This window comes from Saimiri boliviensis, chromosome 1, assembly GCF_048565385.1.
Source record: "Saimiri boliviensis isolate mSaiBol1 chromosome 1, mSaiBol1.pri, whole genome shotgun sequence".
NCBI classification, from domain to species: domain Eukaryota; kingdom Metazoa; phylum Chordata; class Mammalia; order Primates; family Cebidae; genus Saimiri; species Saimiri boliviensis.
This window is the reverse complement of record NC_133449.1, coordinates 178460143-178482887: the sequence shown is the minus strand read 5'-3', so window position 1 is coordinate 178482887 and position 22745 is coordinate 178460143. Positions and strand designations below refer to the sequence as shown.

The window sequence follows — 22745 nt, the reverse complement described above, 5'->3', positions numbered from 1 at the left end:
CTATGGAGACACACAAGTTAATGGGTTGTACCTGCTCACCTACAGCCTTCTGGATCAGGCCTGTCCCAGGAAGTTCTGTAACTTCTGGATTTCAAGTCCAAACTGTCCCAAGCACAGTTCCATGGCCTGTGGAGTCCTTGCCACAGGCATAGGGCTTAGAGCAGGGACCCTGTTCACCTGGGCCTAAGGACAGGGACCCTGATCACCTGGGCCTAAGGGCAGGATAGCCTTCTAATCTCCCATTGGCCCAAGGGGCAGCTGTTTGTAGAGCTGGGTGGGGGTGTAGATAGAGCTTGGCTGGGGTGGTCAGTACTGATGAGGGGCAGAATGGGGTTGGGAAGAGAGGGGATGGCATAGCCCAAGCGTCTCTGTTTTTTCTTTCGTCCTGGGCCCTACAAACAGTGGAAGCAGGACTATTTCATGGTAGCCCACCCCTACCTTACTAATCCCTCTAAAACCAGTTAAGGTAGATGCTCACCTCTGGCCGATTTTGTGCAAAAACACCAATAAACTGATCTGTGCATGCTTTACAATTGTGCTGGAGAAGTCCGGACCCCAGAAATTCAGCCCTGTCGGCCACCTGCACACAGATGTGGGGAAGTGATAGGAAAGCAAGGACTCTTCAACAGGGGAAGGAGATCCCCAGGAGGGATTATTTTATTTTATTTTTTTCTTTGAGACAAAATCTTGCTCTGTTGCCCAGGCTGGAGTGTAGTGGTGCGATCTCTGCTCACTACAACCTCCACCTCCTGGGTTCAAGCAATTTTCCTGTCTCAGCCCCCTGAGGAGCTTGGATTACAGGTACATGCTGCCACACCCGGATAATTTTTTTGTACTTTGGTAGAGATGGGGGGTTTCACCATATTGCCCAAGCTGGTTTCAAACTCTTGAGCTAAGGCAATCCACTTGCCTTGGCCTCCCAAAGTGCTGGGATTATAGGCATGAGCCACCACACCCAGCTGGGATTCTTATAGGTCTGCGGGTCCTCCCTGACTCCCAATCCAGGATGCTGGAAGTGTTTCAAGGCTGTTGCCAGGAGTTTGGCAGACAGGCCAGGAAAATAAAAAATGACCCTCTGAGACCTAGCAGGGGCCCACATCCCTCCCTACCCGCCCTGAGTGCCAGACCTATCACGGTAGGGTCTGTCCTCTATCACTCACCTCCTGGTAGGACAGCCACTGGTAAGGCTGCTTGGGCTTCCTGAAACCAAGACAGGGCCCATTCCCTGCAGAAAGATAAGAAAGCCTTGTGCCAGGGAGGGGTCAAGGTGGGTGTGCCACCTGCATCCACCCATCAGGAACCTGGATGGACATCCCATACAGTAGTGTGTCCATGGGCCAAGTGAACTGCCCTCCTGCACTGCCAGCTTCCTGCCTAATCTGCTGAAGCCCAGGAGGGCCTAAAGCACACAAGTGTGGCATCACCTCAGGGATCAGGGAGGTCTGGAAATGGGGAAGGATGCAGTGCCCAGTCCCCACCACAACTTGTGTGGTGATCTTTATTGCAGACCCAAAGGATACAGACACCTGAGGGCCACTGGGAGGAGGTGGTAGGCTGCCTCTCTTTGCCTCTTACCCTGAGAGCACCTAGACATCTCAGAGGTTCAGGTTTGGAACCATGCCAGCCAGTGGCCTGGCAGCTCAAGACTCACCAAGAGCATGGGCCAAAAGATGGCCTAACATCAAGCTGCCCCAAGGGGTAGAACAAAGCTGACCCAGTCAGACCTTTGGCCATATAATGCTGCTTCTCTGACTGGTGGGAGGAAGGCCAGGAGTAGCTTCTCTCCACTGAACCTGGGGACAGCTCACCTGCTATGTCCCTGGTATCATGTTTGCATACCCACCCTCGCACCCACTCAACCCATGCCACACAGCCCCTCCACACCCCCATATCCCTTCTTACCTGAGATGCTAAGCCCACGGCGGAACACCTGGTACATGGTCCGAGCATCATCATAGTAGTGGGTAAGTAGCTGAGGGCCAGACCCAATCACAGATCGCCGTGCCCCGCCACTGTCCTAGAAGCCAAGCATGGGCCAGAGAAGTTGGCTGAGGCAAGTAGGGGAGCCAGGAGAGGGCCCCAGCATGCACAAAGCTATACACAGCTCGCATGTACAACCCGTGCACACAGTTAGCACTGTAGCATGTTTTGTGTGCCCTCATACACATGGACTACACACACCTGGACTGTACACACTCAACCTGCACATAGCCACACTTCAACATAGTTGGCTCATGCATGTAGGCCGGGTATACCAGTGTCCCCACATACAAACCATACACACACACACACACACACACACACACACACACAGCATTCACACACCAGGTCAGCATATACATAATGTCCCAAGTTTTCAGTTACTGTTCATACACACCTGTGGCTCACTCATGCAACACTGTGAGGAGTATGGGCTAAGTTCAGGCAATCCCTTGGCATTAGGAACAACCTACAAAGGTATCCCCTATCCCATCACCTGCTGCTATGCCCCGGGTTAAGGATCATTTGGGTGTGGTGTTAGCTAAGAAGGCTACCACCCATCATTCATATAATAATTTGAGTTAGAGGACTGTGCTGAAGGTTCTGTCCCAGGCACAGAGGCCTAGGAGGTTAGGGAGGGAGGACAGGTTGAATGATGTCCACGTGCAATGGGGGAGGAGAGGCAGGCAGGAAATTCCTGGGCCCAAAGTGGTGCAGGTGCAGAGTAGGAAGGCGGCAGACCTCCTCTGTGCTGGTGAGCAGGGCGAGGAGCCAGGCTTCTCCTGCCCCCTCCCCTTCCACCCTGCCACCCTTCCCCACAGTGCCCAAACCCAGACTCTCCAGTTATTATAGCTCCACCTCTTCTTCGAGCACTATTTGAGCTGGGTTGGCCCAGAGCCTGCCACCTCTTGGAACATCAGGTCTAAGGAAAAAATGTCTGTGAGAACCAGAAAGCAAACAACCAAACTCAAAACCACAGGCAGCTCTCAACTGTTTTGGAGTGGAAAGCTCTGCTTGGCCACTGCTTTTGAGGACCAAGCCCACCGAAGACCTGCAAGAGAAGCTGGGACACATCTAATCAGACCCAGTTGGCACCTAGGCAACAGATACGGTACAAGGAGAGACTGTCTGCCAGAGACAGCAGAGGCTCAACAACTGGGCACGTGTGTTACCGAGCAGCAGCCAAACTGGGATTCGAAGGATGCATGGGGGTTGCCAGGCAGAGTGAGAAGGCGGGAGCAGCAACCTGGGCATAGGCAGCAGCACATGTAAACGCCCTGGCAGGAGGCACAGGTGTGTTTGGGGAATTATAGGCAGTTCATGGAGCTCCAGGTGGCAGTGGTGTGGGAGGAGGCCAGAGAGGCTGCAGATCAAGGCAAAGAATCTGGACTTAAGGCTGAGGGTAATGGGGAGCCAGGAGAGGGTTTTAGGCTAGGGGGAGTGACATGGTGTGAATTGTTTCTCACCACACAGTATGCACAGTCAATGCTGCCAGGTCTTGTCTGATCTGGGCCCCTCTTACCTCTCCCACCTCATTTCCTACCACTGTCTCCTTTGTCTACTCCACTGCAGTCACTTTGGCTTTCTGAGCTCCTGGGGGATGAGGCAAGGGAAGGCTCAGTCATTCCAGGAAGGGAGGGATTAGCTTCAATCCATGTCCCTGTCATCTAGTTCAGCAATGTGACTCACTCAGTGGCCCCTGCACATGAGCCAGGGTCATCCCTCTCACCATTCTGAGACCATCCAGACCACTGTCACCTCCAACTCAGATACCTGAAGCTGCCTTCTTATGCTTGCCCCACCATACCCACGCTTCTACAGCATAAACTGGCCATGTCTCTCCCTACTGAAAATCCCAAATAGCTCCATACTGTTCCCCCTGCAGGTCCCTGCACAGTTCACAGGGCTCTGTCCTTGCTGACCTCTCCAGATGCATTATAATCACAAGCTTAACCCAAAAACAACCATCCTTAGTGACTTATCTGGGTCATGGCACTACATCTTAGAAAGCAGGTGCTCTTTTTATTACCCACTTTACAGCTGAGGGCCCTGAGGCTCAGAGAGTTAAGAAACTGCCTGGGACCATACAACACAGAGGCACAGCTAGGCTTCAAATCCAAGCCTGCCATTCACCAAAGGCCATTTTCAGCAGCACTTGGCCAGCCCCTCTCTACTGCCCAGCTCCCCACACAAAGCCCCCATGTGCTGCAGCACACACCTGCACCTTTGTACATACAATTCTGCTGGGAAAATGCCCTCAAGATCCCAGCCCCTACCTTTCCTATAGGGCTGTTTTGCTTATGATCGCCAAGGTGCGCTGTCAAGAGCAAACGGCAAGATGCACAACAGGGTATGTGGTAGGTATGAGTTAGAGGTGGGGAGCATCTCTACACATCTGCTCATGGCCAGGACGGGGCATTAGCAGGTTGCCTCAAGGGAAGAGAACCGGGAGAGCAGGCAAGAAGACAGAAGCTTTTCAGCACATTCCTTTTGTTTCTTTTGGACTATGTGAATACATTATCTATTCCAAATAAAGAGGAGAAAAAGCAAATTTTTAAAAGGCAAAAATAAATTCCAAAAGCTTAATAAGGAAACACACCTCACCAGTCCTTCCAGGCTTAGCCTAGAACACCCCTGTATACTAAACCCTGTATCACCTTCCCCTTGGTGGCACCATGTGTGAATCCACATGCTCAAGGAGAGCAGGGCCAGGGAGTGGGCTGAATTCTGGATCCCAACACCAGACCAGGAGCGTTTGGAAGGAAATCTACCAGGTGGCTCCTCAAGAACCTGCTTAGGTTTCCTACTGCAACACCAATGAGCCAAGGCCTTCTACCCGGGGAAGCAGGCAAAACAAAGGCCCAGTGCAAGGCCCAGGTCAGGCTCTGCCCAGAGGCAGTTCCTGGGACAGGCAGAAGGAGTGCCTGATAGGAGACCCTGCCCAAGACTTCGGCAGAGCTAGGTGGCTGACTGCCAGGGGAGATAGAGCTTCTCTGGGCCATGTAAGGTCAAAGAAGCCGCAAGTCTGGCTTCTACTTCCAAGATACCTGTCCTCTGCCCCTACTTTCCATAGCAGAATGGCTCCTACCCTACTTACCTCTACTTCTTCTGACTGCATCAGGAGGTTGCATGGTGGCTGCAAAGCCTTTGGCCGGTGAGTGAACCAGTAGGCGAGGATGGCGGCCAGGGCACCCATACTCACAAGGGTGGTGGCCGAGAGGCTGCGGAAAAACTGGCCCAAGTCGCCTAGCTCAGGCAGCCGCAGAATCCTCAGGATCTCCTGTGTCTGCATCTTCTCCAGAAGTGAGAGGACAAACTCTGTTGAAAACAAGAGGCAGATGAGGCAAGAGACCTAAAGGGCAGGTAAGGAAGGGTTCCTGGGACTTGATATCTGGCTACCTAGAAGGGCTTTTCCCAGGAAGAGGCCTAAGCCTTCTGCGGTCACACCTGACAGTCAGACATCCTGCCCAGTTTTCCTGAGAACCACATGCTCAGGCCCTGGGCCACGGTTGACAGCTCCTTCCATATTTTCCAGGGCTACTGCTCTGGTAGCTCTGGGAATGACGCCTCCTGGACCTCAGGGCCTGGGTGCTCTGTTCTCCTGTGTGACTGCTATCGTAGTATTTTACTTATCTTTGCTCCTGGGGTGTGGAGAAGAGGGAAGGGCAGCAGAAGTGCTCAGCACAGTGCTCAGGGGTGGAGGAATGCAGGCTCCTCCCACTCTACCTCTAATCTCCCAACCCCAGGCCCTGACCCTGAGGGAGAGAGAAGGGAAGGGCAGAGCCCACAGACCAGCCCTGACAGATACTCCAGCCCTCATGATGTGAAGGTGAAGCCCTATCTGACTGTATGAGCACTATGGCTCTGCACTGTCCCTGACCGAGTACCATGAGGACAGCTGGCCCCACCATAACTCCCTGATCCCATGAGCAAGTGTTCAGAAGCAAGGCAGGTGGCAGAGGAGAGCAGGTGTTAAACTGGTAGGAAGAGAAAGAAACCACGGCTCAGAGAGAAATGGCTCGGTGGAGTCCTCTATGTGCACTCCCAAGGGGACCAATACCTCCTGCCATGTCACAGATGGCAGCCACCCCACCCACTACAGCCCAAGTGAGTACAGTGGGCCTATCAGGGAGACATGGTAGATGCCCTGGGTAGACAGAGGGAAGGTCTTTGTGAGAAGCACTGGTGAATTGACTGGTTGAAAGAGAAGCAGGCTCCAGGGGCCTCCTGCATCGTCCTCTCGGTCACTAAGTGAGGAAGTGTTGGCAGAGCAAATACACAGCCAGCTTGGCTCAGGGGTCTGCATCTTGTCCGAAACTGAGGAAAGTATCAAGGGTGGGCCAGGTGATGGGTGCTGGCATCCAAACTGGGACCCCCTCATGTGTCACTGCCTAGTAGGACCTAAGGCTAGAGGTACCTACAGGTCTGCCAGCCCAGTGATGGCAGGGTGGGCTCGAGGCTGCCCTGCACCATCCACAGGCACCCTCCTCACAGGCCCTTGGCCTCTGGAAGCATGGCTGTGCTTCCAAGAAGGGAAACAAGGAGAATGTAATAGCAGCTACTCGGCAGCCATGGGATATGAGCCAAACAATTGCTTGACCCCTGAGGGAGGAGAGATCTGCTGAAATCCCAATAAATGGCATTTCTGACAAACCATAACATCACAGACACCAGAGATGAAGTCAGTGATGTGCAAAGTCATTGAAGAGACAGAGAAAAAAAACCCCTCAGTTAAAATCCCTTCTCCTTCACTACGCGCCATACAAAGTAAAGCCTATCCTTCCTCTCTGAATTTCCACTTCCCTCCCCATCTTTAAAATGAGGGCAGTGTAATTCACACATATAAAGCCCCTTGCACTGCATCTGGCATACTCAGAAGACTGAAGAGGTGACTAAGGAATGTGCTTGCCAGACCAAGAGGACTGCTCAGACCAGGACACATAAAAAGGGGTCAGGGCAAACCTGGTCCAAGCACCGGGCAGAGGCGATTGGGTCTGGGCACTGTGGTCTCACAGAACAAGTTTATGCTCTGCAGATGGCATAGCAGGCTGAGTCCTGGAACATTCATCAGCCACCCACAGGATCTGGGTGAGCCTCCAGCTAAGTGCAGCATTCTCACTGAGCTCCTGAGCTGGAAATCCAGTTTTAGCAGCAGCTTCCTTGAGCTGGGTCAGTTATGAGGCCATCCTGGAGGAACAACCCACTCCTAGCATATCTAACCAATTAAGCTTCTGCATAATAAAGCAGAGGCCAAGCTAGGGGCCACAGTGGATTCACCAGGGAAAATCACTCTGGAGAGAACTCAGGGTAGGTGGCCAGCTGGCCTCCTTGGGACATTTACTTCCCTAAGCTGCAGATGGGAAGATAAAATCACAACCAGGCCTATCAGACAAATGACTCACTACTTAGTAGAAAATCCAGACATGCTCACCAACTCTTAGGGTAGGCTCTGAGCTGATTGACTTTTTTTTTTTAAAGGAGCTGAACTGACTCAATCTGAGGAGCCAAGGATCAAGAAACTCATGCCTAGCATGAGGGCTCAGCTGTATACCCTAAAAGTTGTAAAGGGAACCCTGGAAGGATACCTCATTACCACCAGTCCCTGGTCCTTGGCAGTTGCTCACAGACTCTAAGCTTTGCATATTGTAGCATTCAGTGTAAAGCTAGAGTTTTTATAGAGCACAGCCCAGATTAGCCAAGTCATCCATCTGTCTTTCCACCCATCTGGCAGACCCTCACACAGTCCCTGTTCTCATCTAGCTCATAGTTGGGCCTGTCCTCCCCATGGGGAGGACACATGAGGAAATGGACAGTGCTGTGATCAGACATGGGGAGCCAGAAAAGCTGCCTGACTCAGGTACAAGGGAGCCAGGGCAGGCTTCTGGCAGGAAGTGATATTGATGCTGATAATGAAAGATAAAGACAAAAGGGTGGCCCGGCAGAGGAAAGCAAATATACAAAGGCTGGAGTTGAATGAGCACATGGGACACTTAGGGAACAGAATATTCTGTGCAGAAAATAAAGCACTGAGCCCACAGAATCTCGTACAAAGATCAGTGCTGCAAGTCTGTGAGGCTGGCCTCTTGGACATGTTGAGCTTTCAGTAGTCACATTATCATGGTCCTCAGTGGGAGGAAAAGGGGAACTTGGCCTAAACTTCACGAATTCCTGATGCCTGGGGAGCCCTTTCTTACACAGTGCATTGTTTGACCCTCACAACAGCCGCAGGTACTCCCTCAGGTGGGACCATAGAGACTCCACTGCAGAAGCCACCTTGTTCAGTAAGCGAGGCACACAGTAAACAAGTACAGCCTGGACTCAAGTCTCAATGCCAGGCCCTCGTGTGGTATGGCCACCCCAGCCCCTGCAACACTGGACCCATTCCCACAATCCATCCTTTCCTTTGCATTGGCACTGAACCCACAGATAACCAGCTCCCGCTGCTTGGAAGAATCCAGGCCCAGATTCAGGGGGTGGGGGAAGTGCAGGGCCACCAGAGCCTGTATGAGGGGACCAGCCAGTCAGGCCAGTCATTTGCTTGTATTCACCATGCACATGAGTGGGCTTCCTCCTGGCCTCACATTAAGAACCTACCATTTCTCCTGGCTGAGTCCTTCTCCTCCTACTTGGGGTGATGGAGGGCAGTGCACAAAGGGCTTGGCTGCCCACTCCTCCTCATAACTTCTACTTAGGTGCCCACCCCAAAGGAGGTTATTGCAGCAGTGGCAGCTCCTCTGGCCTTGAGGCTGGGCCTGTGCCCCTCCTGATGGGGAACAACTAAAGGGTCTCATTCTTTCAGGCTCACGGCCCTTCTCAGACAGTCAGAACTGCTTGCATTTACCCTGAGGTTCCCTTCATACCTGGGAGCCACTGCAGGGCAGTGCTACGAGTCCAGGTCCCCTGAGGACATGGGCCTCAGAGCCAGCCCAAGCCACCAAGACTTTGGCATGGGGAGGGCACAGCCTAGGCCTTAGAGTCTGGTCTCATCTCATTATTTCACAGGGCCTGGGCCTCCTCTGACCTCCATACCTCTCTGTTGACCTAGGGTAGGGCTTGGTGGTCTCTAGGGTCCCAGCCGTGACTGCCTCCTTCCATACCCCAAGAGACTCTCTTGGCTACAGCAGAGATGTGTGTGTGTGTGTGTGTGTGTGTGTGTGTGTGTGTGTGTGTGTCAGATGCAAGGGGATTGTGGATAGCACTCAAGGGAATCAGTGGTGCTGGTGTTGCCAGGTGGGTGGCTGTGTTTGTAAATATTCACCTGGCAGGAAGACCCAGCTATCTAAAAAGATAGCCGCCTCCTCTTTTCCTGGCACATCCGACATCTTTTTTTCCAGCACAGACCAGTTCAGAATACCAAATAGTAGCTAAGGCTGAGGGAACTGGAACTTCCTCCCACCTCGGCATGCCCTCTGCTGATTTAGGGCAATCCAGTATGGGAGAGAACAGTAGGAAAGGGGCCCTGGTGGGAAATATGTTGGCTCCAAGGTGGTGGAATGGCAGAAACAAAGCTCCAGAGAAGTCACTGTGGAAATGGCCCTGGGGCCCCCGGTGTGGCTCCAAGAACCATCTGCTAGTCAAGCCTCCTAACGTCAACACTCTAGGCTTTACCGTCTAGCTGGATACCCGACCAATCCTCTCTACCCCAACAGCCCCTGGCCTGACAGCCACTACCAAGCACAGCCCAGACTCCCATACCACCCTCTACGTAGCTCTCCTTGCTCTAACAGGTGCTTGCACTGTTACCAAAGTTATTTCCTGATATGTAGATATAACCATGCCATGCCACTGCTCAAAAACCTTATCTGGCTCCCTACTGTCTTAGGACCAAAGTCCAAAGTAATGCTCACACTGAGGCTCTCCATGATCCTCAGATTCTTCCCTCCCCCTGAGAATCACTCCAGCTTCCTCTGTATCAGCTTCTCTGACAGGGTTCATATGATGAAGTTCTGGGCCTCTGCAAACCTCTGAGGTCTTCAAGAAGAGTGGGGAAGCTCAAGCTCAGCCACCAAATCATCAAAGAATCTCCCCAACTCCCAGTGAAGAGCTCTAAAAAGAAAACTAGAACCTCTTCCAGGGCCCAGGGATCCTAGCAAACGAGCTTGGGAGAGGGCCCAAAGGAGGTATTCAGGTGCTGAACTGACCTGCGTCCAAATCTTGACTGTCTCTTGATAGCTGTGTGGCCTTCGGCAAGTCACTTTGCCTCTCTGGGCCTCATCTCAAACAAGCTCATGGACAGAGAGTGCAGTGCCAGGCACGTAGTAAGGGAAACACTTAGTAGATAGTAAGTAGCTGAAGCAGTTACTCCATCTCTTTGCAAGCCAAAGGGGCCCAAAGACAACTTGCACAAGTAGATGCATTCACACCCTACCTTTCCAGCAGGCTTCTGGCACTGGGGAGGCGGCTGAGCTGGTCCCACTAGAACCAGCCTCCCTTTATAGGGCCTGTGGGGCCCAGGGAAAAAAGTTACCACACCTTGATCAAAGCACAAAAGTGGCAAAGGCCCTGCCCTGAGTCTGCCCTCCTGGGGACAGCCGATGGCAACAGCCGCCTGCTCTGAGAAGCCGGGTGGCAGTAGAGGCGTTAGCAGTGGTGACGCAGGCTCCCTGGTGGCTGTGGGAGCAGGTCTGGCAGAGACCAGGGCACAGAGCAACTCTGTAAGGAGCTTCTGGCCCCTCAAGGCCCCCGTCAGCCCCTCCTCCATTTGCATGCAGGGCGGTGCTGGCTCAGATCAGCTCAGAGCCAAGCAACCCAGCCTTAACCCTCGGCCTGCCAGCTTGCCAGAGCCTCAGCACATCCCCCTGCTTTTCCCCTCACCCCACCCTGTCTGCAGTTCTGAAAGGAAGTTTGCCAAGTGGGTTTCTTTAGAACAAAGCCTCCTTACACATCCATTTGAGACACTGATTAGGGCCAGGCCTTTGCTATGGGCTGGGGGACTGCAGTGAGTATGGGGGGGTAGTGACGGGAAGTAGTGGGGAGTGAGGAGTGGGGATGCCAGCTCTCTGGCACTAAGGGCAACTGTACCATCCATCCAAGAGATTCTGCCTCCAGCCTCTCCCAGGGGCTGCCTCTGCTCCCCACCCCCACAAGGTCACAGTCAGTCTACTTGGGAAGAGGAAAGAAACTGGGCACAGTTCCAGATAAAATATCTGCTTAGGGATGCTCTGGGGAGTGAGGACACTCTGGACCAAGGAACAGAGCCAGCAGGTGGAAGATAGTGGCTGATCTCTACCACAAGATCCCAGGGTAGCACACCAGTCCTGCTCTCATGCCTGCCCTAAGAGATACTGTTGCCAGGCTTGCACAAGAATGGACACCCTGGAGCCAGAACCCATACCCTTGCCTATTGGAACCAAAGCTGAGCTCTGAATTCCTGCAGCACTTCTGCCAGACTGGGATACTGAGGTTCCAGGGACTCCTGGGGTTTCATTAATGTGAGATCCGTGGAGTTAGGGGTGTGGGTGGTTACTTCCAAAGTGTTTTCACTCCTACTTTCATGGCTAACATGCAGCTGGGCACACAAATATGATTACTGCGTATTTTGAATTGGATGCTCATCCTGATCATAGACAGCTAGGCTCACGGTGGCACCTGCCATTAAGTAAAAGACAATTACAAGTCTGCCTGCACTGGGCCACTGTCCACCCAAATTTAACCCTGCTCCTCTGCTGCAAGAATGTCCCAGGACATGACCCAGTGCTCTGAGCTCCCTCTTGAAAGCTGTTTGCCCAACTGCTTGGCAAGTCTAGAGCCACAGGCTTGCAATACCTTCCCTGGAGCTGATAACAGCTTCCACTACTTACCCTATCATCTGGGTGGGCCATGAGGAGAGCTTCCTACCTCAGCAGCCCTCACCTAGAACTTGGCTCTAGCCTCCCCCAAGCCACCATGATTAAATGAACAAATATCTGGGGATCCCTCATCAGCACACAAAATCCTTTCCTCTTTCTTCAAAGCAGACTCCTTACTTTTCTCCAGATATTTTCGGAAATGTGTTTAATATGAAAGCTAACTTTAATGCATTTCAACGCAGCCTCTGGGGCAGGAAATCCAGTGGTTGTTGGGAAATCCCATAAAGTGTCAGAGGCATAGAGCTGAGGGAGCACCCAGACAGTGTGCAGCCCAGTTACCAGGTTAAAAAATGCACAGACTTCACTGTCACACCTGTGAAACCCTGACCTGCAGAAGTGCAAACACAGCAGCCCACGCTTGCCCAACACCTGTCCACTCCACACAGGTATTCAACCTTGCCTCTGCTGCAAGAGAGGGGCTTGCTCTCCATTTTCCTCTTGGGTTTTAATTAGATTCACACAACCACATAAGACCAGGGCAGAAATGGAGCAAAGAGCCTCCCTGACTTGGGACTTGTCAGGTGAGACCCACTGTACATCCGCCGTGAGATAGAGGCCCAGGATGTGACATGAGGTTGCCAGGTTACCTGGTGGTTCACCTGCCAAGCTTCCCCAAGGAGCCTGATCATAGCTCTGATGGTTCAGTTAAGCCCCTTGAATATGAAAGGCCCAACTAAGGCTGGCTGTGACTGAGTACTTTACAGAGCCACCTGTTGCAATTAGCCCAGGCTCACTGTGAACGTGCCTCCCTTTAGTGGCCTCCACTGCCCACTGGCCTCCCCATCCTCATGACAGTACCTCTCAAAAATCTCACTCGCCCGAAGCCCTGCTCAGGGAACGTGTGTCCACATTCCTAGCACCAGGAAGCCAGGCACAAACAATGCTTTCAGGAACTTTAAAATATGAATAGCCTTGAGAACAGAGGAGCAAATAGATACACAGTGTCTTTCACACACTCTGAGATAAAGGTTGTCCTCACCATGATTCAGGCAGGACAAAGTTCTCAGAGCAAAGAGGGACAGCAGGGGCTAAAACAACAGCAGTGGTCACTCTGGAAATATTTACAGGGTATGATGACCAGAACTGATGGTGTGGATGAGTTCAGTTCTTTCCACACCAAGCCCTGGGGCAGCAGGCAGGACACTAGGAATACTGGCAAGGGCCACATCACCTCACAGGCAGAGGGGCACCCCCTGGCCAGGCCCTCTTGTGCAGGAAGCCAAATCCTGTGGCTGTAACATGATCCTTTCCCTTCCCAGCCATGTCCACTTTAGGACTGCTGGTGTCCTGGCCTCAAGAGCAATGGCGTAAACTAAGCTTAAACCAGTAAAGGGCATATGGGCTGCTCGTGGAGGGGCCATGAACTCAGAGCTCAACTGCAGGTGACTGGGATATAAGCAGGATGGTATGCAACCTCCTCCAGCTAGTGGGAAGCTCTTTGAAGGAGGAAGGGTCCTGCTTGTTCACTTAGGATCCCTTCTGGTCTCCTGGGGAGAAATGTGTTAGGGGAGAAATGCACAAAAGACAGAACCTGAGAAATCCTTAGCCAGGGAGGGAGAGCAAGGAGAGAATCTGAGCAGCGTGGGAAGAAGATGAGGAGAACGGGTCTATGGCAGAGTGACAGAATTGGGTTTGTAAGTCACAGGAAGACCCTGTAAAATGTTAGGGCTCCTGGCAGGAGGCCTCACACAGTGGCAGGAAAGAGGCAGAGGCCTGGCTGCACTGAGGACTTGGGCAGGAAGCTGAGGCTGGTGGGATAGCACTTAGCCGTGGGAGAAAGGAAAAAGACAGTGATGGGTACTGTATATACTGTATATCTGCCTCATGCCTTCAGGGTCACAGCCCACAAGCTAATGGCACCCAGGAGCTCACCTGACCTCCTGCCCTGGGGGTTTGGGATGCAAAAGTGCCCAGGCAAGCTGTGCCCCTCCATTCCTGGCAAAGGGACTGCTGCTACAGCAGGGATCCAGCATGGCTCCTTCACCTACCATTCCAGGAGTCATTGAATTTTTGGGGGACTAGACAGGGAGCAAGACAAAAAGAGTTTTGCCTTTGTTAAGCGTACATTTTCTGGCAAATTTGGTAAATAGCTGAATTTTTGGCATCCCCATAGTCCAACAAAATTCCTCTTCCAAATGCCACAAGAAGAAACAAATCTGAATTTCCTCCAGTTTAGCAAAAGGCTGTGCTGGCCAACGGGAATCTGCCACCTCCTGAATCCCCCCTCTGGAGGTCAGGCGGCACAGCAGCTGCAGACTTAAGCTGCCCTCCCTCCAGCAACCAGTGGCCAAGTTCTGTTGTTGGCCTGTGAGAGCCTACGGTGTCCACAGAGTTAACACTAGCAGGCAGGGAGCACTGGGAACTCAGGCCTCCTTTTCAAGGCCAGGATGAATGGGAAATATGCAAATGGCCACCTCCCAGGAGCGGCAGGGGAGGGCCTGCTGCTGGCAGGACTGCATCACTCCACTTGGGTCTGTCACATGAAAGGGTTTGTATTCCTGCCGCTGGCCTGCTCCTAGCCAGGCTGGGGCTGTTCTCACCAGAAAACAAAAATGTCTTTCAGACCAAAGCAAAACGAGGCCCCAGCTGGCCCAGGCAGGCCATCAGACGTTGTTCACACTGACCCACTGTGAACACCCATCACTTGAGCTGTCACCTTCCACCCCCTAGAAGAAACCCACCTTTGGAGAGGGAGTTGGAGGCCTCAGTGGCTGCCAAGGAAAGCACTATGTAAGGTCGGGGAGATGGAGGTGGGATCCAGAAAGAGGATCAGCCCCCTCTGAGGCACTGTTGGTTTTCTATTTTTCAAAAATAGTAGTGGCTGAGTCTGAAGTAGCAACGGTTTTTTTGTAGAAGGAAACTTCAGTCATTCTCACAGTGTTGATGGTAAACATGGAGAAAGAAATGGGAAGAAAAAAGTGCCAGTACCAGAGAAGACCTTGCAGTACACAGAGAGGACTTTTCGGAATGGAGGCCATGTGTGTCCTCTGAGTGGTGCCTACAGTCCTGCTGCCACAAGTGCCCTGGAGCTGGGGGTGGGGATGAGGGCAGCCCAGAGCCCAGTGTGCAGGATCACAAGCTTCCAGGGCTCAGGCTCCTTCTTCAACCATGCCAAGTCAGACTTCAATCTTTTTTTTTTTTTTTTTTTTTGCTTTCAGCAGCTAAAACACTGCTTCTCTGACACCCCATGGTCACCAGAATCTGCCCATTAATCACAGCACAGACTTTGTGACCTATGGAGCATGGATGCCACTCAGACTCCCACTACCAGGAGAAATAGCACAGCAAGATCTCAAGCACACATATGGCTACTGAGTCTGAGAGGACATCTAGGACAAAACCACTTTGGAATTGATTTTGAACCAATAGGTGTGTTGGTGGATGCTCCACAGATAGATCTCCTGAAATCCAAGGGAGATAGGTCTTGTCATCCTGTGGGGCCAAAGGAAATTACTATTAGTTGGGGCCACACAGTATCTTCATGAAGCCAAGGTGGCAGGCATGTCTCTGTGAGAGGTCATGAAACTATCCAAGGAGCAGAAGCAGGAGGCATAGGAGGAGACAGAACACTTCAGAGTAATCTGGAAACATTGGCTCCACAGGTCATAGCCTTCCATATCTGGTCTGTGGCAAGGAGATCAGGGACACATGCACCCGAATCCCTTATCAGCCTACTGGATGGGGGAAGGCCCACCTTCCATTTTTCTCTAAACCCTCCCTGCCACCCAGACGGACCCAGGCTTAGGGGAGTTGGCCTGCAGAATATGCATGAGTTGCCAGGGAGTGGTGGCTTAAGCCTGTAATCCCAGCACTTTGGGAGGCTGAGGCGGGTGGATCACCTAAGGTTAGGAGTTTGAGACCAGCTTGGTCAACATGGTGAATCCCCATCTCTACTAAAAATACAAAAAATTAGCCAGGCATGGGTGGCAGGCACCTGTAGGAGGCTGAAGCAGAAGAATCACTTGAAGCAGGAGGCAGAGACCGTGCTTGCAATGAGCTGAGACCGTGCCATTGCACTCCAGCCTGAGCAACAACAGCCAAACTCTGTCTCAAAAAAAAAAAAAAAAGGATATTCATGAGTTGAAGGTGTCCCCAAAGAATCACATCCAGCCCATCTGCTGGAAGACACAGTCACCACAAACACTGAAGTTCTCCAGCTACTAAAGAGGATCCTAGCGTCTAGGTGGCTTCATGCAGCCTCAGCTCTAGTGGCAGAGCAGAATGGCCAGAGCTGCTGCCCCTTCCAAAGCAAAGTGGTCACTGCAGGCCTGGATGGTTCTCAGTTGAATCCACTTTCTCCATACTGACAGTTGGCTTCCTCTCACTGGACTGAAGACCTTGGTGTCCAGCCTCCAGCCAACCTCCCTGTCCAATCTCACTGGCTCACTCCCACTTTGCTGTTCCCTGTCCCGGCTCTAACTGTCCCTGCTGTGTAGCCTTTCTGTCCAATATCTGGTTGATCTCACTGCCTCTCCCACTGGTCTTTCTGCTTATTTAGCAGGCAGGATTTAGCAGTCAGTGTCTAGAATGGTCTGCAGCAAAGCTAAGGCTGGGACAGGGGTGAGTGGGCAGGAGGAGTCTCACAGGGGAGTCTTGACCCCTACAGTAGTCCATGAGTTGTGGGGAAAAGCAGAGCTTTGTAGCAAGGCTGAGTCCTGCTCAGTGTCTTGGAATCCACATCTTACACTGGTGGGCCAGGCTGTGCTGGGAGTGAGGCAGGGTCCTGGGCACCAGTCAGTAGGGTCTGTCCCAGAGCTGCCCAAACAACCTTACTCACTCATTCCTCCAATAGCTATCAGTTTGTCTGTTCCTGGCCCTAACAGGCACCAACCCACATTTGCTTATACCAGGGGCTAAGCACTAAGATGCTGATTGTTCTCTCACTGGGCTGGCTTCCTGCTCTAAATTCCCAGGAGACAGTGATCTTGGAACATAGGCTTGAATGGGTATATGGCAAATCAGAAGCCATTCCCAACTCCCCTGGACACCCCCTACTGAATGCCTGGACTAAGTGCAGGGAGAAGAAGGGTGGCTCTGGGAAAAGCTGGCAAATAGAATCAGGTAGGCCTTCTTGGATTTGAAATCCTTCCAGCTCTGAGAGTCTTAGTTGGGTCCCAGAATAGATAGGTCAATTTGGCTTGGAATTTCTGTTCCAATCCACTTTCCATCTTCCCATTTCTGCCTGTCCCAGGCCCCAAGATTCATGTGAATTAGGAACTACACAAAGGAAGTAGGCCCAAGAATAACCACGCCAACCACGGATCTCCCAGAGCAGCCAAGCAAATGATGAGGAACCACCCCTGGGCACCCTGAAGGACAAACCCAAGGGCTCAAAGCAGCATCTCAGCCACAGCACTTCCCTAACCCCACCAATCCTGGGACCCAGTGGTTAGTTAGTGGGAACTCTAGCCAGGCCAAGGCAAGGAATGAGGCCATCACACCAGACCATCCAGCGAGGTGAGGACCTTGACTGGGAATTCCTCTCATTTATGCTTGGCAGAGTGGCTCAAGCTCCCCATCTATCAAGAGTTTGGAACCTTGGAGCTCTAAGGAAGCAACAGCCCTTGGAGAAGACTCTTCCATGAAACCAGTCACCCAGAAGCTGTGGGTTCACTAGTTCATTCATTCATTCACCAAACACTTCTGGAGCACTTCCTTCTGTTCCAAGCTGCACTGGTTCTCAGCACTCAGGGTTCTCCGGTGAGGGGTAACCTGGCCCTTCCTGCAAGGAGTTTCACTTGCTTTTCCCTACTGCTTCTACCATATTGGCATTATCTCCCAGCTGGGCACAGAGCCTGGCATCCTAGCAGGAGCACACTCAAAATCTGTTGTTTGCTGATTGACTTGTGGTAAGGAAATAGCTTATAAAACACATCATTATTAAAATAAATTACTCTCAGGGAATTCTTTATATCATTAGTTTATGTAATAAACACTTATGTACCCTGTGTGTCCAACTCTTGGTTAGGGACACAGACATAAGACACCTGGCCCTGCCCTCAAGGAGACCATAGGACTTGTGGAGGAGGCTTGCAGAGCACAGGAATAGTGTCACCTTGGCCATCCACATGCCCAGTTCTACCCACACCTCCCTGATGCAACGACTGCAGAGAATAAAGCCAATGCTGCTTGGCCTGGCATCCTACTCCTGCAGAGTTCAGCTCTGGCAACCTCACTGGCACAGCAGTTGTCCTTCAACTTCATTCATTCCTATTAACCAATCTTCCTCACACCGGTCCCTTGTCCTGGAATGCCTTTTCTTTCCCTACTCCCTTTCTGCATGTCAGAATCCTGGACCTCCTTTAAGGAAAGCCTAAAATGAGTTATTATAATTACAGCTAACATGTAATGAGCCCTTCCCTGTGTGCCAGCCCCTGCTCTTGGCACTTCACATGTGCCCTCTCATAAAACCTCTCCTGTCCAAGGACCATTCCCTTGCCTGTGCCCATTGACAAGCCTGCTGAAGGGGCTCAGGCCCTGCTGATCATGCCTGGTGGTCCCTCCCTGGACTGAAAGTCTGAGAATGTGGCCTAACTCACAACTCTTACAAGTTGCTTCACTATGGAACTTTTCTGAGTCTCAGGGCCTTGCGTAGGCAATGGTGACAACAGCACACAGGGTCGTGGGAGGGTGGAAGGAAACCTTGAAGAATCACAGGTAGGGTGCTTGATACATGGTAGATGCTCAGTGAAATGGCAGCAAAGTTAGCCTGTTTGCCACAACAGTTAACCCCATAAAAACACCCCTCCACACACACCTAGTACTTAATGAATATTTGAGTGCCTACTATGTGCCCAGTGCTGGCTGGACATACAGTGTAGCTTCTGTTATACAAAAGCCTGTAACTTTTGCCCATTTTTACAAACAAGCCAGAGCCTCATGCTCACTCACCCCAGGTATGGGACAGTCCTGAGTCCCATTTGGGGCTGTAGCTGAGCCGTATTCAGCCCTTTGAAGGTCAATCTAAGAATCCTTATAATCACAAGGGACAGAACACTAGCTGAAGAGCATAATGACTGGGTTCTGCTGCCCCCTGGTGTCAGTATGATCCTACCACACAGGCTGGAGAGCTGTGAGAAGGTGCTGAGGGCAAAATCCTGATCCATGCTGGTGCACCCTGTACAAATTCAGGCTTTCATTGTGAGGCACGTCCCCAGCTGGCCACAGAGCCACCTGCTCTGCCTGGAGCTCTACCATCTGTCTGAATTCATAACTGCCATCTCCAACCCCACCAGGCCTCAAGCCAGTTCTCTACCCAGAGTGGGGAAAGGGGTGGATCTCATGGGCCTGAAGTGTGCAAGTCTATGCTTGTCCTGGGCATCTATAGCCAGAGGCGTCTCAAACCATTCTTTACACTGGCAACCTCATCTTGCCCACCAGGGCCAGCTCCACATCTCTTAAGGCAGAGGCCGGGCGGCGGGGGTCACATCCCATCTCCTTACTGGAGTCTAGCCTCGACTCAAGTCTGTGACTCCTTGGACCATGTCTATTCTTATCCATAACATCATAACGACCTCCTACTGCCCTCCTGGCCTCCACTCTCTTCCTCTTGACTCAGCAGCTAAATATTGGTGACCTCTACCACCCAAATACAACCTTCTCCAGAATCCTCTCCCACAACCCACATTGCTCAGGCACAAGACCCTGAAGACCCATCTCCCATGGCCGTTCTCCCATGAACTCTGCTGGTCTAGCTTCCTCCACTTGGAGCTTGGCCTCCCTGTCTCCGACAAATTCCCCTGTATGCTGGAGAAGGCCACTCAGATGTCACTGATGGTTAGATTAGACCCTGCGGCATGGGGCTGCCTTAGCCTAGAGGCAGGGGTACCCTTTTATAAAGTTATCCACCAAGAGTGGGTCCTCTTTCTACTTTTCACAAAGGTGCTGTATAGGCAGGCAGAAGCTCCAATCCATGGCTCCCATTGTCCTCTAGGTGTTTATGGCACTGAGGGCACACTTCCCCACACCAGACCCAGCATCTGACTCATGCTGGACTTATTTTACTTTCTCCTTGTTTAGTATTCAACACACAGGTGAGATCTGGGCTGGCTCAGGACTCAGTGCTGGTCTCTCTAGCAGGCAACAAGACAGACACAGCCCAGAGCAGATGGCTCCCTCCCCCAGACAGTCAGCTCCTCCTCCAAGTGCATACCATACCCCCATCCCGGACTTCATCATCTCTCCCTGAGGGCCCTTGAGGGAAGCCTTTGCCTGGCCCTACCTTGTTTCCCTAGGGCCAGGTTAGGTGGCAAAAAGCACATGACTCTACTAACCAGAGACATTGCCTCCTGTTACTGGCTTAATGGAAGGGATCTGGCAGCTGCCATGGGACCATGGAACCCTGGAGATGACAAGGCAGAGTATGTTCTCAGGTGTGCTCACAGGACTGCATTTCTTAACTCAGGAGTCTCTTCTGCCCCCAGAGAAAGGCTGGGGCCCAGGTGGAGTCTCAAGGAGGATGGACACATAACTTAAAATGCCCCAGCATTTTTCTGGGGTATTCTATCCAATGAGCACCATAGACCAGCCTCAGTCTCTTGCTTTTTGCATTAAGAAGCTTGGCCACTGTGGAAGGAGCCACTACCTGCCCCAAGAATCGCTCCTGCTTGACGGTTCTGAGGCCCTGTATAGTCTCTCAGTGAGGCAGATCCCCTAGTCTTCCATTAGAGGAGGCAGCTGACCACTTTGGGAAATGCTCCACAAGGAAGCAGGACTCCACTCTGAGTCAGTGTCAGCTAACCCTGCTCGAAGACAAGGACCTCCCCATGGTGAGGGACTTTTTCTCACAGGCTGCTGATGACCGCTGTCACAAGTGGTCCTGTCGCCCCTAGACACCTCCCTGTAGCCACAGAAGACCAAGTCTTCAGAGAGCTGACCTTGAACCCATGGCTGGGTGGGGGCCTCCTGAGGGTAGGGCAAAGGGGTCCTGGTAGGCGGGACAGGCCCTGAGACCATCCACCACTCAAGCACTAAATGGTGGCTGTTACTACCACTATCACCATGATTTTAATTATCCTTGCCCTTTACCTCCGACCCCAGCTTTAGCCCTGTCCTTGCCTGCTAGATGTGCCTCAGGACTGAGTGGCCCTGCACAGCCGGTCACAGACACTGGCAGACAGAAGGCGCTTAGGGAGCTGAGGGGATTAGGGAGGCTTCACTCACTGCCCCAGCTCAGGAGAAGTGTCCCTGTGGCCTAACTCAAGGCAATGGTGGGGGTGGGAGAAGTGATTACCTGGCCCACCAACCCTCCAGGTTCAGGCCTGATCCAGCCAAGCACTTAGCATTGGTTGATCAGTTAAAACCTTGAATGGAGTCCCAGTCTGCCAGATATCCATATGACATTAGGCAAGTCAATTCACCTCTGAACTCAGTAAAAAAAGGGATGGCACCAGTGACCTCCTAGGATTTTCCATGAATATTAAACAACACGTACAAAGTCTCAGGTAAGGATTTCAAAAGGGTCAACTTCCTTGGCTCAGAAAGAACTTATTACTGCTTTTGATGACGTTCTTTGAATGTGAGATAATAATAAACACTAACATTCATAGAGCATTTGCTATGGCCTAGGCCAGGTTTAAGGCCAATTTAAGGATCAAGCACTGCACATAAATTATCAGGCTGAATCTGCACTTGGGGGTGGGGGTGGAGATCCCTTAGCGGTATTATATTCTGGAGGACCCCAGGCTCAGAGAGGGGAGTAGCCAGTACGGATAATAGAACTGGCAGGTAGAAGGGCCTGTGGTGAGACTCCAGGTGTTGGTGTATGGGGGGGTGAGGGGAGGGAAGCGCTGAGGTGGGATTAACCAGGGGTCCTCGTAGCCGCCTAAGAAGTGCAGAGGTGAGGCTGACTCCTGTGAGATGGAGGGGAGGGCTCTAGAAACAGTGGGGACACAGCAGAGATTTCACAGAAATCTTGTACTCTGGCTGAAGGGAGGGCAAGGAGGGATCGTGAGGAAGCCTCTCGCCGGGATCAGAAAGCCCAGGTCAGTCATAGTTACATAGCTGACCTGCTGCGGGACATAGGCACCAACATCCTTGGTTTCTGGCCCCAGGAGATGGACAAGGACGCAATGTCTGTCCCCGGCCTTGGCTCAGGGCCTAATCTGATTCGCAGATGGTCCTTGCCATCAGGGAAGGGGGACGCAAGAACTTGGGGGAGGGCTTGTGGTGGGATAGCAGAGAGCAAGCCCCCATCCCCGTCCGAAGACCCAGGTGCTCCTCCAACCCGGCCCGGAGCCCGCGGGAACTGGGGGCGGAGGGAGTACCCGGGCGGCCCTGGGGACCTTGACTCGACAGCTCAGCAGCTGGGGATGAGGTTCGGCGGCCGCAGAGATGTAACACCCCCACCTCCGGCGAAGACCCCACAGCCTGCAGGAGATGGGAGTCGGGGACGCAGACAGGATGGGCACTTACCCACGAACAGCCAGAGGGAGCCCCCCGACACGAGGAAGAAGGTCAGCATGGCGGTCAGCGGGGCCTGGCCCGGCCCGGCCCGGCCTCCCAGGCCCGCAGCCCCGCAGTCCAGCAGCCCCAGCAGTAGCCGCGCCGCCGCCGCAGCTGCTGGGTATTTTTAGCCCCCGCCCTCCGGCTCCGCAGCTCCCGCCTCCCCGCGCCGCTGCGGAGACAACGCAAGGGGGAGGGCGCGGCGCGCGCTCGCACCCGAGCCTCACTGCCAGCCCCGCAGCTGGGCCGGGTCTGGGGCTGACCGCCTTGTCTGAACCGCCGAGCTCCCGGGCGGGGGAGGGGCATGGCCGCAGAGCGAACCAGCCCTCTCCGGCCCGGCTCCCCAACGTCAGTACCTGGCGTTCTGGGGAAACCGGCTGGAGGGGGGCGCACGGGCGACGAGCTCCGGAGCGTGACATTGAGCCCCCCTCCGCCGCCACCCGCCCCATCAACGCGCGACCCTGCCCCGCGCGA

General features: G+C 52.8%; 1 protein-coding gene across 7 annotated transcripts in view; it reads right to left on the bottom strand.

Moving 5' to 3' along the window:
- The window catches only part of ACSL6 (acyl-CoA synthetase long chain family member 6), a 60971-nt gene extending 38432 nt beyond the window's left edge, over window positions 1-22539 (bottom strand). For 2 of the 7 annotated variants that reach the window (XM_010338991.2, XM_010338998.2), the window contains exons 1-5: window positions 22242-22538; window positions 5078-5298; window positions 1903-2017; window positions 1161-1225; window positions 479-580 (exon numbers count right to left, since the gene is read on the bottom strand). In XM_010338991.2, the coding sequence (XP_010337293.1) occupies window positions 479-580; window positions 1161-1225; window positions 1903-2017; window positions 5078-5298; window positions 22242-22290 (552 nt within the window). In that variant the 5' untranslated portion in view covers window positions 22291-22538. Of the gene's footprint in view, window positions 1-478; window positions 581-1160; window positions 1226-1902; window positions 2018-5077; window positions 5299-5379; window positions 5676-10121; window positions 10325-10348; window positions 10619-22241 lie in introns of those variants that run through there. The other 5 variants (XM_010339011.2, XM_010339003.2, XM_074381703.1 and 2 more) reach the window with 5 other exon arrangements.
- Window positions 22540-22745: the final 206 nt, after the last annotated feature.